The following is an 18,078-nucleotide window of genomic DNA, read 5'->3' on the forward strand; positions in this document are numbered from 1 at the left end:
GCCTGGGATGTTAACATTTCTTGAGTAAGTCCGGGGGCACTTAGGCTAGCCCTGGGCCAGCTTCATCTAGCAACACTTAAACCCCTCACTACTGATGGAGGTGCAGGAATCCATTGTCCCACAGCTGTCTGAGACCAGGCTTCTGTCCCCATGTCTTCACAGTCAATCACATTCACTAAAATCAGGAGCCAGAAGCCTGGCATGGTAGCCTAGCCGCTAAAGTCCTTGCCTTGCATGTGCTGGGATCCCATATGGGCATTGGTTCTAATTCCGGCGGCCCCGCTTTCCATCCAGCTCCCTGCTTGTGACCTGGGAAAGCAGTTGTGGACAACCCAAAACCTTGGGACCCTGAACTCTTGTGGGAGACCTAGAAGAGGCTCCAGGCTCCTGGCTTCAGATCAGCTCAGCACCAGCCAGCCATTGTAGCCACTTGGGGAGTGAACCAGCAGAAGGAAGATCTTCCTGTCTCTCCTCCTCTCTGTGTATCTGACTTTCCAATAAAAATAAGTAATAAGCCTTTAAGACAAACAACAACAGCAACAAGAAAAACCAGGAGCCAGGAGCTTTCTCTAGGTCTCCCACGTGGATGCAGGGGCCTAACGATTTGCGCCATCTTCTGCTGCTTTCCCAGCACATTAGCAAGGAGCTGGATCATAAGTGGAATACTTAGGACAGGAACTGGTGCCCATATGGGATACTGGCTTCACAGGTGGCAGCTTCACCCATTATACCAAGGTATTGCTTCTTAGTGGTAACCTGTTCCATACATAAACAGGTCAGGTATTTCCATTTGTTTAGGTCTTTGTTAAAAGAGTTTCATTTTCAGTGTCCAAGGCTTGCACTTTGTTAACTTTATTCCGAAGTTATTTTTATCCTTTGGACATAACTACAAAGGGTATAATTTCATTTCCAGAGTGCCCATTGCTAATAAGTAGAAATATAATTACTCTTTAAATTTATTTTATTTTTGAAAGGAAGAGAAATGGAGAGACATCTTCCATCCACCGATTCTCTCCCCAAATGCCTACGACAGAGTGGAGCCAGGTCAAAGCCATCCAGGTCTCCCACATGGGTGGCAGGGCCCCAGGTACCCGGCCCGTCTTCTGTTGGTTTCCCAGATGCATGAACAGGGAGCAGTAACTTAAGTGGAACAGGTGGGACTCAAAGTGGCACTCTGGCATGGGACTCAGTGTCCTGAGTGGTGGCTTGACCTGTTGCACAAATGCCAACCCCTCATCCTAACTGCTGAGACTATGTTGAGAGCACAGATGAAATACATCAAGGGAAGTTGGCCAGAAAAGTTGAGGGCCTCATTCACATTACCAGTTAATGTCTCTTAGAAAGCTGGTAATAGGGCCCGGCGGCGTAGCCTAGTGGCTAAAGTCCTCGCCTTGAACTCCCCGGGATCCCATATGGGCACCGGTTCTAATCCCAGCAGCTCCGCTTCCCATCCAGCTCCCTGCTTGTGGCCTGGGAAAGCAGTCGAGGACGGCCCAATGCATTGGGACACTGCACCTGCGTGGGAGACCTGGAAGAGGTTCCTGGTTCCTGGCATCGGATCGGCGCGGATCGGCACGCATCAGCCCGTTGCGGCTCAGTTGGGGAGTGAATCATCGGACAGGAGATCTTTCTCTCTGTCTCTCCTCCTCTCTCTGTATATCTGACTTTGTAATAAAAATAAATCTTTTAAAAAAAAAAAAAGAAAGCTGGTAATAGCCTAGTGGCTAAACTCCCAAGTCCCTTGTATGAGTTGGGATCCCATGTGGGTGTCAGTTCATGTCCCAGCTGCTCCATTTCCCTTCTAGCTCCCTGCCTGTGGCATGGGAAAGCACTCAAGGATGGTCCAAGGCCTTGAGACCCTGCGCCCATTTGGGAGACCTGGAAGAAGATCCTGGCTTCAGCTCAGCTCAGCTCAGTCTTCAACTGCTTTCCCAGGCCACAACCAGGGAGCTGAATGGGAAGCGGGGCCACCGGGATTAGAGCAGATGCCCATATGGGATCCCAGCACGTGCAAAGTGAAGACTTTACTCGCTAAGCCCTAAACCTGATTTTCAAATAAAGATAATTTTTTTTTTAAAGGTTGGTAAGCACCTTACTAGGTAGATCAACTTCTGTAGCTCAGAGAGAATGCCTCACCAGGGCTCTATGAACAGGAGCTTTAATCATTTAAGTGTTGAACTGGGATATTAGAATCTGTAACTAAATACCACTGGTTAAATAATTCACTGTCGTTTCCTCTCCAGGACTATTGTAGTCTTTGAACACAGTGCCGCTTCTTGCAGGTCTGATGAGCTTTTTCATAGTTCATAAAATCCTGAGAACTGTGGTGTTTAATTTTAGGCAAGAAAAATAGCCAGCTCAGTGCAATGGCTCAATTGGCTAATCCTTCCCTTCCAAGTGCCAGGATCTCATATGGGTACTGGTTTGTGCCCTGAATACTCCACTTCCCATCCAGCAACCTGATAATGGCCTGGGAAAGCAGTGGAGGATGGCCCAAAGCCATGGGACCCTGCCTCCCTGTGCGAGACTGACAAGTCTTGGTTTCCTTGGCTCAGCTCTTGCTGTTGTGGGCCATTTAGGGCCTATCAGCACACAGATCTCTCTGTAAATCTGCCTTCCCAATAAAAAAAAAATCTTTGAAAAAAAAAAAAAAGGAAAATAGTAACAATCTAAGACGTTAAGCTAGGGCTTGGGACACCTACCCTCTACATTGTAGTTCTTGCTCAAGTCCTGGGTACTGTTTCAGATCTGGCTCCCTGCTGATGGGCGTGGGAGACAGCAGATAATGGCTCAGGGGTTTGGGTCCTTGCCAGCCAGCTAGGAGGCTCAGGTGAAGTTCCCGGCTGCTGGCTTTGGCCTCACTGAGCCCGTCATTGTATCTGGGGAGCAAACCAACAAATAGATCTTTCTCTGTCAGTCCCTCTCTTGCTGTTACTACCGTTCAAATAGATCTTTTAAAAACAAAGTGTGGGGCCCGGCACAGTGGCCTAGTGGCTAAAGTCTTGAACGCACCAGGATCCCATATGGGCGCCGGTTCTAATCCTGAGAGCTCCGCTTCCCATCCAGCTCCCTGCTCGTGGCCTGGGAAAGCAGTTGAGGATGGCCCAAAGCCTTGGGATCCTGCACCCGTGTTCGAGACCTGGAGGAAGTTCCTGGCTCCTGGCTTCGGATAGACACTGCACTGGTTATTGTGCTCACTTAAGGGATGAATCATCGGACGGAAAATCTTCCTTTGTCTCTCCTCCTCTCTGTATATCTGACTTTGTAATAGAAATAAAATAAATCTTAAAAAACAAAACAAAAACAAAACAAACAAAGTGTGGAGCATGATGTGATAGCCTAGTAGCTATATCGTGCCTTGCACCTGCTGGTACTGGTTCTAATCCTGGCTGCCACACTTTCCATCCAGCTCTCTGCCTATGGCTTGGGAAAGCAGTGAAGGATGGCCCAAGGCCTTGAGACCCTGAGCCTGCATTGAAGACCAGGAAGAAGCTCCTGGCTCCAGATTGGATAAATTCTGGCCATTGCAGTCACTTGACAAAGTGAACCAGAAGATGGAAGATCTTTCTGTCTCTAAATCTGCCTTTCCAATAAAAATAAATAAGTCTTCAAAACAAAACACCAAACCAAACAAAAAGGGAGAAAAAAGTGTGAAGTGCTAAAACCTCAAATTAATGACAAGCATTCTTGCCTCTGACACCTTGAACTCCTGTAAATTAAAAGTAGACCTGTTTTGTTCACATGATACAATATCTTACCAACTTTTTTTTCTTTCGTGTTTATTTGAATGGCAGAGTTAACACAGAAGAGAAGAGAAGTCTCATCCATCTGTTGGTTAACTCCCCGGATGGTCTGACAAGTAAGGCTGGAACACATCAAAACAGCCACGAGCCTCCAGGTCTCCCACGAGGATGCAGGGCCCCGAGCACCTGGGCTGTCTTGTGCTGCTCTTCCAGGTGCAGTATTTGGGCTCTAGATCAGACCTAGAGCAGGCATCTATATGGGTGTTAGTGCTGTAGGCTGTTTTTATTTATTTATTTTTTGGAAGATCAAATACATTGAAAAGGAGAGACAGAAAGATCCTCCGCCTGCTCACTCCCCAAGTGGCTGCAACAACCAGAGCGAGCTGAACCAAAATGGACATCCCAAAGGCTTCTCTATCAAAACTCTGGGATCTTTGCAAGCAGCCTCTTACACTAGCAGGAACCCATCACCTCTCATTAGGGGTGTGTACCCCAAGCAGTGTAACAGCCCATGTCCCTGAAGTCATTGTCACAGCTGGCCACTGTCCCCAAGCGAGCACGCCTCTACCTGCAGCATCTTCTTGCACTGGACTTCCTGAGGTCCAGCAGGTTCTCCAACCACAGAATGTACATTTCTGGGTTCACTGGGAATCTGCACTGCCCTTAGCTTAGACTTCCCCTAGGCTGCCAAGCGCCTTGCGGTGCAGCCCCGTCCACCCTCTTCCAACTTAGTTATGTTCCTGATTCCACGTCTTTCACACGGACTTGGCACCTCAGCACAAGGGGCCAGAAGCAGTGCTCTGCCCAGATCCTGTGGCCGGTGGCCACGCCGCGGGCCCTTGCTCCTCAGCTTTGGTAGTGGCCACACAGACTGGTGTCCCGGAGCCGATGTGAATGATAGATTAGAGGTCACACCACACTCGAGTCTGGCCCCCAGGGCCGTGAATGCCGCAGCACAGCTACTTCAGAAGCCAACACTGCACTTTAATCATAAAAATACATCCATGGAGAAACATTCCATTTCCCCTCATCAGCAAATACACAGGGCAATAAAACAGACTTGACCTCACAGTACAGTTCTTACAGCTGGATCACAGTGAAGTCCACACCTCCCTCCTCAGAGAGGCTGCAGTGGACGCCAGGACTAGAGTGTGTGGCCAGGCTCCTCAGACAGCTCTGTGGCCTCCTTCCGCCTGGGTCAGCGTCAGGACGACTGGGGCACTTTGGGCTTCTCTGGCCGCTGCTTGGGGGTGAGGGGAGCCTTCTGGGCAGATCTGCTAGAAGCAGTGAAGAACTTGGCCTCGGGCTTTTTTTGAGTTTGCCTCGGGTCCTTTTTCCCAAGCAAAGACCTTTTTTCTTTCTCTGTCTGTAGCTTGATTTTCGGCTTCTTCACTGGCCCTTTCCCATGGGTCTCCGGCTCTGTGGCTTTTGGGGTCTCTGAAGCTGGCAAGGCTTTTCTCTTCTTGCCATGAGGTATCTTGGGACTAGGCTTCATTTTTGAAGGTTTTTCCTAAAAACAATTATACAGTGTACAATTAACATGATGATCATGTATGTTACTTTAAAGTTTACGAAGTCATCTAAGCATTCTAGAGGTGCTTTTAAAAATATTTTCACTAGGAGTTGAGAACTTTTCACAGATGGTTATCACAAAATAAGGAACAGGAACCGGTCAGGTGCAGTAACATTCTGGCACCTGCTTAGTCCTGGGGCGGGTGGGCTTCTCTGAACACAGGGTGAGGGTAGCCCTCCCATCTCACAGAGCAGTATCCCCAATAACCAGATACTACACATATGAATATGCCAAAGAAGCAAAAAATAAACTCTCCTCTGAAATCCAGGACTTGAGATTTCTGCTGGGAAATCAGAGGGTCAGCGGGTCTTCCTTCTCCTCGTTGGCTCATTTCCCACCAGTCATAACAACCAGTGCTGGGTCAGGTCAAAGCCAGGGGCTTCATACAGGTTTCCGACTTGGATAGCAGGAACAAGATCACAGATGGAGCCACTCGTGGGGACACGAGGTAATGCCCATATGGGATGCTGGCCTCACAGGTGGTGGCTTTAACCATTACACCACAACACTGGCCCCAATTTGCAGTTTTAAAAGCAGGACTCGGCATAGTATTTGCTCCAGTGAGTTTCTCACCTTTTTCAGGACTCAATTTCAGAAATATAAGCACATGCCCCATTTTCTGCTCTGATATGCTCTTTAAATCCACAGGCGATGTGCCTTCATGAAGGTATGTTCACAGGTCCCAACACGGGCGCACAGCTGTTTGCTACCTGGTCATGTGCTCTTTAACATTTCAGCCAACCACAGACTGCAAGGGCTGCGCCCCAAGTTCAAATGCAGCAGAGGAATCCCCACGCGGGGCTGGCAAGGCTGCAGGGGAGGTGCTGCTTGCCGCCTGGTTTGAGTTCCACCTGCCTCCCTTCTAAAGCTTCCTGCTAACGCACTTGGGGGAAGGCAGCAGACGACCGCCCAACTGCTTGGGTCCCTGCCACCCACAAGGGAAACCAGACACCGTTGGTTCCTGGGTGTAATGGATACTTTGTGAATCAGTGGGTGAAAGGTCTCCGTCTGCCTTTCAAGTAAACACATAAATCCCATGCAAAAACCTGAAAAATTCTAGTGGCCTAGTGAGCTAGGTCACAGGGATCCATTACACGTTTGTGGTGCCTCTGGTGTAAAAAAATCACTGTCAGTTCTTCAAAAGTTTATCATAGGTAACCATGTGCAGCACACACACCTGACAGAGAACTCTGCTATTGATTCATGCGTTTCCTACGTGCCAGTGTGCAGGCCTACTTAAAAAGCTGACTGCCAACCAGAACTTCACGTGCTGCCAGCAGCTCCAGGCACCTCGTGCTTGCTGCATCCCTGATGGCAACGAGAAGCCAGCCCACAGCACCCGGCCCTGCTGAGCTCGCTGTGACACTGGCATGAGGACATCCAACTCTGGTATTTCTGCAGTGACGCAATGCATGACTGCACATCCCTCTGCAACAGCAGTGCAGTGGAGAGCAGCCCCGAATGCCTGTGTGTGCCTCCACAGAGAACATCAAGGTCAGTACCTCGACATCTTCTTTAGCCGGAGCTGTTCCTATTGGCACCAGTTGTGGAATTTCATCTTCGGATTCCTCTGTCGCTTTTAGCGGGGCTTTTTTCTGGCTGGGCTTTGCCTTGGGGGACTTGGGCCCCTTTGTGGGAGCACTAGCTGCTGGGGCTACTTGCTTGTCTTTACCCGGGACTGGCCCAGCCTTGCTAGCCTTAGGCGCTAGCTTTCTGTTTTTCTTTTTCGGTTTTTGTTTCTCCTGGTTTTTCTTCTTCTTTTTTGTCTCCTACCAAAGAACAATAGAAATTACTTTCAGGAAGAAATACGTCCACTGAAAAGTATACGGCTGCATGAAGGACCTGAACTTTAGGGGCCTCCTTAGCACCGTGACCTGTGGATGTTACCTGATGGAATGAGCAGGCCCCACAGCAAGCACCTCCACCTTGGTGTCACTTTGTTTTCAACTTATAGTCAAAGGAGCATGTCATGCAATATGTGGGTATTTTATGTAATACAACATGCAACTTCTGGAAAAATGAAAAAACCTAAAAAACTTACTGGCTATTAAAATAAACTAGTACATGAGCATAACAAATAACAAAGATTAACCCTTCTCTGCCCTAGATTCTTTCACCAGTTATTAGCAGCAATAAAACTTACAAACCGGGCCTGGTGCGGTGGCCTAGCAGCTAAAGTCCTCGCCTTGCACATGGAAGGATCCCATAGGAGCACCGGTTCTAATCCTGGCAGCCCTGATCCAATCCAGCTCCCTGCCTGTGGCCTGGGAAAGCAGTCGAGGGTGGCCCAAAGACTTGGGACCCTGCACCTGGGTGGCAGACCTCGAAGAAGCTCCTGGCTTTTGGATTTGCATTGGCTCATCTCTGGCTATTGCAGCCACTTGGGCAGTGAATCAGCAGATGGAAGATCTTTGTCTTTCCTCCTCTCTGTATATGACTTTCCAATTAAAACAAATATATACTTATTTATTTATTGTGGAAAGTAATTTTTACAGAAGGAAGAAGAAAGCTCTTCCATCTGCTGGGTCACTGCTCAAACAGTTGCAATAGCTGCAGCTGAGCTGATCCACAGCTAGGAGTGAGGAGCCTCTCCCAGGTCTCCCACATGGGTACAGGATCCCAAAGCTTTGGGCTGTCCTCCACTGCCTTCCCAGTCCATAAGCAGGGAGCTGGATGGGAAGTGGAACAGCCAGGACATGAATGGGAACTCAAATGGGATTCTGGCACTTGCAGGCGGAAGATTAGCCAGCTGATCCATCACACCAGCCCATATAAACTTCTTTAGTCAACACTGTCACACAGAATCCCTGCAGCAGACACTGTAGCGCTACAGGCTAAGGTCCAGCTTGCAGTGCTGACATCTCCTATCAGAGCTCTAGTTCTAACACCAAATGTCCTGTTTCTGATCCAGCTCCCTGTACCTGGAGAGGCAGCAGATGACGGTCAAGTCACTGGATTCCCGTGACCTGCATGGCAGACTAGAATGGAGTTCCTGGCTCCTCACTTCGGCCGTTCCTAACCTCAGCTGATGTGGGCTTGTGGGGAGCATATCGGCTGAGGCTGGAAGACTGCTTTCCATCACTCTGCCTTCAAGCCATTCACTCATTCACTAATCTAGCAGCAATTACCAGCAACATACAACTAATCCCAAGTATAACCTCAGACCGACTAACCCAAAAGTACAAGCAACAAGGAGAATCTCCAAAACTCAGGGCCAAGGGGTAAGGCGGCCCTCGCCTGGAGGCCGTCTGCGTCCTGGCTCAGCCCCCCCGGCCTAGAGCCCCCCGAACCTTGCTCCTGAGTTTCTGGACCGACAGTCTGTCTTTTTCGTCCATGCTGATGAATGAGGAGAAGATGGGCAGTGCGACGGACTTCTCAGTTTTCATGAACAGGAGTTTTACGCTCTCCCACTTCTGAAATGGAACACATGGGGTCACACACTGCACGGCTTTTCCTGAAGGAGCCCCCATTGACACGCCTGCAGCTCGGTACCTTGGGCAGCTTCTGGGAAAGCTTCTCAGCCACGGCAATGACGTTCTCGACAATGTGTTGAGCCTGCATCCCAGTGTGACCAACACGTATGGTGCTGGAAGTGAACACGACAGGGTCAGGCAGGCCACCAGACTGAGTTACAGAACCCTGCAGCTCAAAGTATACTTGCATTAAAGGAGAGGTGTCATCTCTCGTGTGCTGAGCATGTCCTGCCACAGAGGTCACTCATGGGCTAGCCCTAACCACAGAGGCTGCGCAGGCAGGACCCGAGGTGCCCTTGGATTTCAGCTCAAGAAAAAGATTTTGTTTCGTTCATACTGTCTTTTTTAAAAGATAGAAAGAAGTCATGAAATGAATGGTCAAAAGAGGGCCTAGGGTTGCAGGATAGCGGGCAAGCTGCTGCCCGAGACACTGGCACCCCATTTGGCACTGGCACAAGTCCTAAGTCGCCCCACTTCTGATGCAGCTCCCTGCTAACACACATGGGAAGCAGCGCAAGATGGTCCAAGAGCCTGGGCCTCTGTGACAGATGACGCAAACTCAGATGGAGTCCCAGACTCCTGGCTTCAAACCTGCGCTAGCTCTAGCTGTTATGGCCTGTTAGGGATAGGGTTCAAATGAGTAATCCTAGGAAAAGAAAACAACAACAACAAACAGAAACTCACGTAAATGCCTTGTACCTACCTGCAAGAACCATTCTTAGAGATGTTTAAAACAGTTCCACCCACACAGGCACTGATCTCTTTGGAAAGATCCTTGGACAAAAGGTTGACAGGCAATGGAAATCTGTAAAAACAGAGGCGTCAGCACACTGAACCCACACTCCGGCCACACTAAGACACTTGCGTGCAGCCCCTGCTTGCTCACTCACTTCTTTCTCTGATAGAAATGTCGGCCCAGGTGGGAGGGCAGAAGCCGCCGGATTCTCGCATCTGTGATGAAGAAGTCAAAGCTGCCCAGGAGGCGGAGCTTGGCCTCATAGGCTTTATATTCTGTCTTCAAGATTCGAAAAGGTATGATCTGGAAAACAGAGAGGGACCCATAGAAGATTACAAACCTGAACAAGTAAACCAGCTATTCAGGTAACAGCTTGCACTTGGCATCAAGTACCCTAGAGTCACAGCCCCCGAAGGCTGGTGAACATGTGAGACCCTAAAATGTACCGGGCACATGATACTTGGATGAGGAGGAGAGAAAGGAACCCAGATCCAGGGCATTATACAGACAAGTACAGTGACCACAAAACAGGGAGAGAGCTGCAGCAGGCAGAAGACGGTCTGGAAGCAGCAGGGAGGGAAGGAGCAACCTGTACAGCAGCCTGTGAGCTATCAAGTTACTGCTGGCACAGCAAATCAGAACATCCTCAAGTCACCCAGACTCAACAAAGAGAGAAACAGGGGCAGGGGTCCAGGGCAGCAGCTCAGACGCCTATACATTTTTTTTAAGTAGAAAAATACTCAGAAACACAGTATGTGTATGTATGTATGTATATGTATCACTTGAATCAAATCTTTCAAATGTCTAGAAAATATTAAATTTCTTCTTACCTGAGAAACGGTTTTAACTCCCCGCTTTTTCAAAAGCTTTCTATAGACACTTTCTGTGTTCTCAGGAGTTAAATTGGGTTCATCCTTGACGAATAAACAGACTTCTGCTAAATCGGATCGAATACTGTGAGGCAGAGGCCTGCGGAAACACAGGACAACGAGCCAGAGGGAAGGGTCAGCACAGACTGCACCCACGGGCACACAGTCCCCAACATGTTAGTGACCTTCCTTCAAGTGGCTGTTTGAGGGGGGAATCCTGCATGAGCCCAACATGGCAAACACTAGTTTTCAAAGCTATGGAGGGACCAAGCAAGTCACCACAAGGGCCAACACATCAGCCAACATCGGGGATACGAGTTACATACAGCCACTGACACCCAGGACACTGTCCCCCGCGGGGCCGTCACCATACAGCCACCGACACCCAGGACACTGCCCCCGCGGGGCCGTCACCATACAGCCACCGACACCCAGGACACTTCCCCCCGCGGGGCCGTCACCATACAGCCACCGACACCCAGGACACTTCCCCCATGGGGCCGTCACCATACAGCCACCGACACCCAGGACACTGTCCCCCGCGGGGCCGTCACCATACAGCCACCGACACCCAGGACACTTCCCCCATGGGGCCGTCACCATACAGTCACCGACACCCAGGATACTGTCCCCCGCGGGGCCGTCACCATACAGCCACTGACACCCAGGACACTGTCCCCCGCGGGGCCGTCACCATACAGCCACCGACACCCAGGACACTGTCCCCCGCGGGGCCGACATCACACACTGTTCTATGTGCACGGGGCTCTCATGTGCTGGAACCATTCACTCTCATCGCCAGGATCCTGATTCAGAACCTCCCCGTGTGAAAAAACCCAAGCACCACATACATGTCAAAATTAGAAAAAATGGATTGTAAACCAAAGAATCCAGCAAATCTGGACCAGCATGGTTAAGTCTTACAGGGAGAAAATTTTAAATAAATAAACAAGTAGAACCTGGCATGGTAGCCTAGTGGCTAATATCCTTGCCTTACATGCATATAGGTGTCAGTTTGTGTCATGGCGGCCACCTTCCCATCCAGCTCCCTACTTGTGGCCTGGGAACAGTCCAGGATGGGCCAAAGCCTTGGGACCCTGTGACCATGAGGGAGGCCCAGAGGAGGTTCCTGGCTCCAGGCTTCAGATCAACTCAGCTCCAACCGTTGTTGCCACTTGGGGGGGGGGGGGCGGGAGTGGGCCAGTGAATAGAAGATCTTTCTCTCTGCCTCTTTCTTCTGTAAATTCCGCTGCCCCTCACCACGACCTCCCCCGCCAAGTCAGACACACAGAGAGGAGAGACAGAGAGGAAAATCTTCCGTCAGTTGATTCATTCCCCAAGTGGCCGCAACAGCCAGAGTTGAGCCAGTGCAAATTCAGGAGCCAGGAGCCTTTTCCCGATGTCCCATGGGGGTGCGGGGACCCAAGGCTTTGGGCCTCCTCAACTGCTTTCCCAGGCCACAAGCAGGGAGCTGGATGGGAAGCAGGGCCACCGGGTTAGAACTGGTGTCCATCTGGGATCCTGGCACATGCAGGGCAAAGCTTTAACCTAGGCTATCGCTCCAGGGTCAACCTTTGTTCTCTAAAACCACTATTTTTTTCCCTTGCACAGCCCAGGTAAGGCTCACTGCCTACCACCACAGCCCCGGAGGAGTGGCAATCTTAGCTGACCAATCGGCACTTACAGTCTGAGCCTCAGCTCCTTCTTGGGAATCTTCCACAGGATCACCATCAGAAACAAGTGGTCGTTCTCGTTCAGGAGCAGCCCACTGTCATTTCTCCAGGACTTGGAATGGGTCACGAGGGCGTCCACAGCCTTTCGAATCTGCACGCGGGAGAGTTTCTCATCTCTGAACGTGCACCCTCTGCCCACACTTTTCCTCCTCCAACCTCTCCACTTTGACCGGCAACCCCTCGTCCCCAACAAGCGTTATCCATGAGGGTCCAGTCACGCAGGTTCCGAAGATTACCGGGGATGAACTCTCGCCTAAGACGCTACCCCAAGGAAAGGCACCCACCCCTCCAAAAAACATTAAAAAAATAAATACATAAAATGCCACCCCATAACACAGACTCCTCCAAGTTCCGGGCACACAAGACCCTTTCCCAATCCGCAGCACCCGTTTTAGCTAACGGCTAAACGGAAGGGTGACCAAATACCACTGGCCATGTCACTGCGGAGAGCCAGGCCGCAGGACGAGGGGAGGGAAGCAGGCGCCCGCTCGCGCGGGTCCAGTCCGCTCGGCCAGCGAGGCGCTCGGGGGGCTGACGGCCGCGGGGCCCGCGCTCGCCTCTCCCACGCCTCACAAGGACCCCGCCGGCCCGCGCACCTGTTCCCTGTCCAGCTGCTCCACGCCGCTCGGGCCCGCCGACGTCGAGGTGGAGACCGCGGTCTCGGCGGACTCGGACGGCGGGGCTGACGGAGAGGCCTCCATATCTCAGCCGCCTCGTGCAAACGCCGAAACTGGGGCTTCCTGCGCAGGCGCACCCCGCACCCGGTGCCGGAAGCGAGGGGGCGGGCCCCGGCCGGCGTCACTTCCAGAGCGCCTTGGGACCACGGGACTGCTGTTCCTCTGCGGTTTTCCCTGAATGGCGGGGTGTGATCTGACGAGTTCTCTCTTGTACGTACTGGAGAGAGGCTGGGGAAATTATTGGAGACGGGAGAGGAGCCCCGTGAGGGAGGACCCCACCGGCCGCTCGGGGTCCGGGCTCTTGGCTGACTTGGGGTGACAGCTACCGTCCCACAGACGACGTGGGCATGGCCCCCAAGCAGGACATCCACAGATCCGGTGTCCGATCCACTTTGAACTGAGTGGGTCGGTGAGGGTCAGTGGCCTGTCTGTGGGCACCCAGCAGTAGCCCGAGCCCATAGCTTATCGGTGCGGGAAGCTCTTGGGTGGACACGCGGGGCCCTGCAGCTCGGCGGGTGTGGCGTCCAGAGCTGCAAACCAGGCGGTGGGGAGAGGGGAGGCTCCCGTGGGAATCGTCTCAGGCTCGCCTCGCGTGGTGGCCTCGTCTGACGGAGCATTTGTGGAGTGCTGTGCACCTGCTCGCGCTCGCACCCTTAGCGTCTGCGGGGAGCATGGAGGCCGCCGGCCGTCCTGCAGCCGGGCGAGCCGAGGAGATGGCGTGGCTTCAGGTCAGCGGACCTGCACTTGGCGGCAAAAGCGGCAGGTGAGGGGTTAGCCTCTCTCGGGCGAAATCCTAGACATAGAAGGCGAGCAGAAGGCAGTGATGGGTGGCTTGGTGGGCTTAAGCATGTGCCTTCAGTGTTAACGAGTTCCCGGAATCTCATTCCCCCATCTTTCAGTGTCACTTCCCAGGGTGAATTTTCCAAGACGCTGGTTTCCACCTGGGGTGTCGTTTTTCTCTCCCTGTCTCCTGGCGAGAGGCAGGCAGCTGGCATGCTGTGAGGTGAGCTGGGCAGCCTGTTCCAGCAGCCCCAGGAGTCTGAAGCAGTTCCTCCGCGAATTCATGCTTGGGATGACGACGGGCACAGGGCACACTGTGGGCCAGATTCCTCAGTTACTAAATGCTGTGTTGAGCCATCAGTTGGCATAGCGTGTCGTCAATAAGGCATGGAGATTGGGCCCGGCGGTGTGGCCTAGCGGCTAAAGTCCTCGCCTTGAAAGCCCTGGGATCCCATATGGGCGCCGGTTCTAATCCCGGCAGCTCCACTTCCCATCCAGCTCCCTGCTTATGGCCTGGGAAAGCAGTCGAGGGCGGCCCAATGCATTGGGACACTGCACCCGCGTGGGAGACCTGGAAGAGGTTCCAGGTTCCCGGCTTTGGATCGGCGCAGCAGCAGCCCGTTGCAGTTCACTTGGGGAGTGAACCAGTGGATGGAAGATCTTCCTCTCTGTCTCTCCTCCTCTGTGTGTATCTGGCTGTAATAAAATGAATAAATCTTTAAAAAAAAATAAGGCATGGAGATGTGTAGACGCGCAGTCTGCAGTGCATCCCCGCCTTTCGTCTTTCTTCCCTTGGAACCTTGCAAAGCCTGCGCCGTGTTTCCCCTTCAAACCTGTGGCATTGGTACCTCCAGGCTGAGTCTTCCATAACTCTTCCCTCCTTATCCCCCACTCCCCGATGTGCTGAGAATCGAAAAGTCTTGCCTATTCCTTTTAGATAGCTTGACTTTATCCTTTTTTTTTTTTTTTTTTTAATCTTTGCCCCACTGCAGTGCAGGCTACCATTTAAATTTAATTAAATGTCTGGATTGAAACTGCAGCAGCAAATGGCCTAGGAAGGCAAGAGAGGAGGGCCCAAGTGCTTGGGCCTCGGCACCCGCATGGGATTTCTGAAAGAAGCTCTGGGCTTCTAGCTGCAGACCATCCTAGCTCCAGCTGTGTGGCCATTTATGAAGTGATCCAATGCAAGATCTGTCTCTAACTTGCTTTTCAAGTAGAGAAATCACATCTTCAAAAGAAAAAACAATGTAGCAGCAGGGACTTGAACTGGCATGCATGTCTCCACTGTGCCACAAGTTCCTTGACTGCACAAGCAGGGAGCTAGATGGGGAGTGGAGCAGCCAGATGCCTACCATCCCCGGCACTTACAGAGAGGGTTTAGCCACCGAGCCAAGAGGCTGGACCCGGAAGTGGTTCTTTCAACTGTGTTGGAGGCTTTGTCATTTAGGAAAGTGGTTCATTACTGAAAGTCACAAAACCACTTCATGCTATGACTACCAAACCTAAAACTTTTAAAGCAGGAACTTATCCTATCTTCTACTAAGGAACTGGGACAATCATCTGTTTACCACTGTGTATACGATCTTACTCGTGAACTAGAGCAATACCATTTTATAGATCCTGAACATAGAGGCTCATGATTCTGCCAGAGTATCAGTGGTTCCCCAGCTCTCTCATTCACATAAAACCGCACACAATGATTGTTACGTGATACATTAAGCTAAGTTTACGTTGCAGAATCTTTGTGATGGAGCTTAACTGGATCCCATCAATCTCAGGCAGATGGCACCCAATACTTGATACAAAGATAAAGGACTGCACAGGAAACAGCATGGAATGTTACAACCCACTTGATTATAAACAAACACAAACTTCAAAAGATGACAAGTTTTATTGTTATTACAAAAGCAACATTTTTAAACTTCATTTGAAAGTAATTGTAAGCAGACTGACCGCTTAATCCTCACACAGGCACCAGGTCAGGCACAACAGGTAGCCACAAATCGTATCTAAGTGAAAGATTTCTTTCCTACCTTGAACACTCTACCATGCTTTGGAATTAGGCTTAAAAATTTAGCAAACCTAATTAGTTCCCTTTAATCCTATTTTTAAATTTACTGATATCTAGGTGTTAACCTGCTGTCTACAGAAAATTAGTTATTGAATCTTGGCTTCAGGATATCCACATTTCCTGTAACAGAGGAACTAGTTAATGGAGAGTGTGTGTGTGAGCCCAGTGTGTGTTCTCTGAAATATAGGTCTGGCAGGCTCAGACCGGGTTCAGCCATTGCACATGAGCAGGGCAGGAATGCCAGTGCCAGCACTGACATTTCCCCGGGCATCAGGAAAGGAGGTAGCGAGGACACGGGCTGCCATCTGAAGCACTAATAAGCTCGTGTGCTTGGAGGGGAGCAAGGAATGGCACTCCACCTGTGCTTGCTGTCCACAAGCCTGAGGTTCCCAGGTTGTTTCAAAGGGCACAGTGGCTTGTGGATCCAAGCAGGAGACACTGAGTATTTCAGGATTATTTCATGAATCTGCAGCTTTTCTGCCTGCTCAGACCAACGGCCCATCTGCCTTTTTCTTCGTGCTACAGAACGTAAGTTTTAATCTTCACTCCCACAGCCCAGGCCCTTAGAATAACCTTAGTAAACAACTCAGCAAGCATAGGATTAGAGGTATGTGAGAAGTGTATTTATAAAAAAAAAAAAAAAAAAGTGTATTTACTGAAAGCATGACCAAGTTCTAGGCCACTGAAAATCAGTAGCCTTAAACTAAAACCATCAAAATCTGACCCAAATCTACCCTACGTGAATTCTGGCAGTTAATTGATTCAAATGGAATTCACTGAACTACTACTACTAGAAAATAAAGACTTCCATTTACTATGAAAACTAACAAACGTTAGCTTCGTATGTCTCTGGCTTTGCATATGTAACTAAACAAATTTGCTGTCATGACAAAATGTCTAAACAAAGCAGTAAGACCATGAATGTGTTGGGTGGCACCTGTGAGAATCAGTGAAAAAAGGAGGTGGAGGGAATCCAAGCCTTATTTGGACGCAGATAATCATCTGTCAAACCCAGCTTACATTATCTCCTGCACATGTCTGTGAGAGGATTAAGGGCACAGTTTGTTGTGATAAAGTAGGCCAAAACTGAATATAACATTTAACCATTCTACAATTAAAGCTATAACACTGTACCCAAAATTTTCATAAAGCTGTTCTAAAGTTTGAAAGTTGTCTGATGTCGGGAGTGGTGATAACTACTGCATTTTGTCCCTTGACTACCTCCAGTCGCTACCAGGGCAATGACGTTGAGACCCGCACAGCAGCAGTCCACGGGCACAACCACATCCCATGCAGGTCACCCAGGGCCACATAGTGCTCGGTCAGCAGTGCTCCTCAAGACCTCCAGGGCAGTCCCAAGTTCAACGTGGGAACAGTTTTTGATCGTAAGTTCAATTCTTGGGTTGCAAACTGCATCTGGTTGCAAGTGTGAGTCACAATACTTGCAGCACATGTCAACTGTTCTGCCACATTGTGTTCCAAGTCTCATATTGCAGAAATAATTCTTGTAGCGGCGTAGCTCACAGACACAGTGAACAATTGTATTTCTACAGATCATGAACTCTTTGCATTCAGTTACCACCCATTTCAATATTTTAATTCAAAACAAAGAAATATATAGGGTTTTTCCAAGAACACGATGTCAATTTCATGGCAACATAACACTCACGGCTACCTATTTTGGATTCATATCAACATATTTTCAATGGCTAAGTTCTTTCTATAATTTAAAAACAAGTGCTCCGGGCCTGGCGGCGTGGCCTAGCGGCTAAAGTCCTTGCCTTCAACGCCCCGGGATCCCATATGGGCGCCGGTTCTAATCCCAGCAGCTCCACTTCCCATCCAGCTCCTTGCTTGTGGCCTGGGAAAGCAGTCGAGGGCGGCCCAAGGCTTTGGGACCCTGCACCCGCGTGGGAGACCTGGAAGAGGTTCCTGGTTCCCGGCTTCGGATTGGCGCGCACTGGCCCGTTGCGGCTCACTTGGGGAGTGAAACATCGGACGGAAGATCTTCCTCTCTGTCTCTCCTCCTCTCTGTATATACAGCTTTCCACTAGTAATAAAATCTTTAAAACAAACAAACAAACAAAAAAAACAAGTGCTCCATTTACCCTTCCCCACAACAGGAAATATGGTTTAAAATTGCAGTGATGTGATTAAATCTCAGCTTATTTATTTAATAGCTTATAAATAATCTAGCATGAAAATTATATAAAGAACATTGTTAATGTAAAGGAATGCAAAGAAAAATCATGCCTAATATAGTTATGTTAAAGACAGGAAAACATGTTTAAATTTGGAAGGCAACTATGCTCACCACTATACCACCATTGCAACCGGCAAAACATGTTTAAATTTGTTAACCCTAAATGTAAAGCCAATTACCTACCCATTTTGCATGGCGAGCCATACAAAGATCTCCACTT

The 18,078-nt window shown here is 50.0% G+C and overlaps 1 protein-coding gene and 1 long non-coding RNA gene across 2 annotated transcripts; one reads left to right on the plus strand and one right to left on the minus strand.

The window, feature by feature from the left end:
• Positions 1-4,706: 4,706 nt before the first annotated feature.
• RSL1D1 (ribosomal L1 domain containing 1) lies at positions 4,707-12,844 on the minus strand. Its single transcript, XM_058680837.1, has 9 exons — positions 12,724-12,844; positions 12,079-12,218; positions 10,356-10,494; positions 9,680-9,828; positions 9,493-9,594; positions 8,809-8,902; positions 8,607-8,729; positions 6,819-7,085; positions 4,707-5,253 (listed from the first exon to the last, which is right to left on the minus strand). Exons 1-9 carry the CDS (start codon positions 12,826-12,828, stop codon positions 4,948-4,950), a joined length of 1,425 nt encoding a protein of 474 aa, XP_058536820.1. The 5' UTR covers positions 12,829-12,844; the 3' UTR covers positions 4,707-4,947.
• Positions 12,845-12,945: 101 nt separating this feature from the next.
• Positions 12,946-13,553, plus strand: LOC131483250 (uncharacterized). Its single transcript, XR_009247599.1, has 2 exons — positions 12,946-13,014; positions 13,462-13,553. It is a non-coding gene; the product is annotated as an uncharacterized LOC131483250 (long non-coding RNA).
• The last annotated feature ends 4,525 nt before the right edge of the window (positions 13,554-18,078 follow it).

Source organism: Ochotona princeps, chromosome 24, assembly GCF_030435755.1.
Source record: "Ochotona princeps isolate mOchPri1 chromosome 24, mOchPri1.hap1, whole genome shotgun sequence".
Lineage (NCBI taxonomy): Eukaryota > Metazoa > Chordata > Mammalia > Lagomorpha > Ochotonidae > Ochotona > Ochotona princeps.

Bases quoted from the DNA above. Each gene is read 5' to 3' on its own strand.
- RSL1D1 (XM_058680837.1), bottom strand. From the start codon at position 12,828: ATGGAGGCCTCTCCGTCAGCCCCGCCGTCCGAGTCCGCCGAGACCGCG. The intron at 12,219-12,723 runs GTGCGCGGGCCG...TCCCGCGTGCAG, and splicing joins AGCAGCTGGACAGGGAACAG to ATTCGAAAGGCTGTGGACGC. The intron at 8,730-8,808 runs GTACCGAGCTGC...GTTCCATTTCAG, and splicing joins TTTCCCAGAAGCTGCCCAAG to AAGTGGGAGAGCGTAAAACT.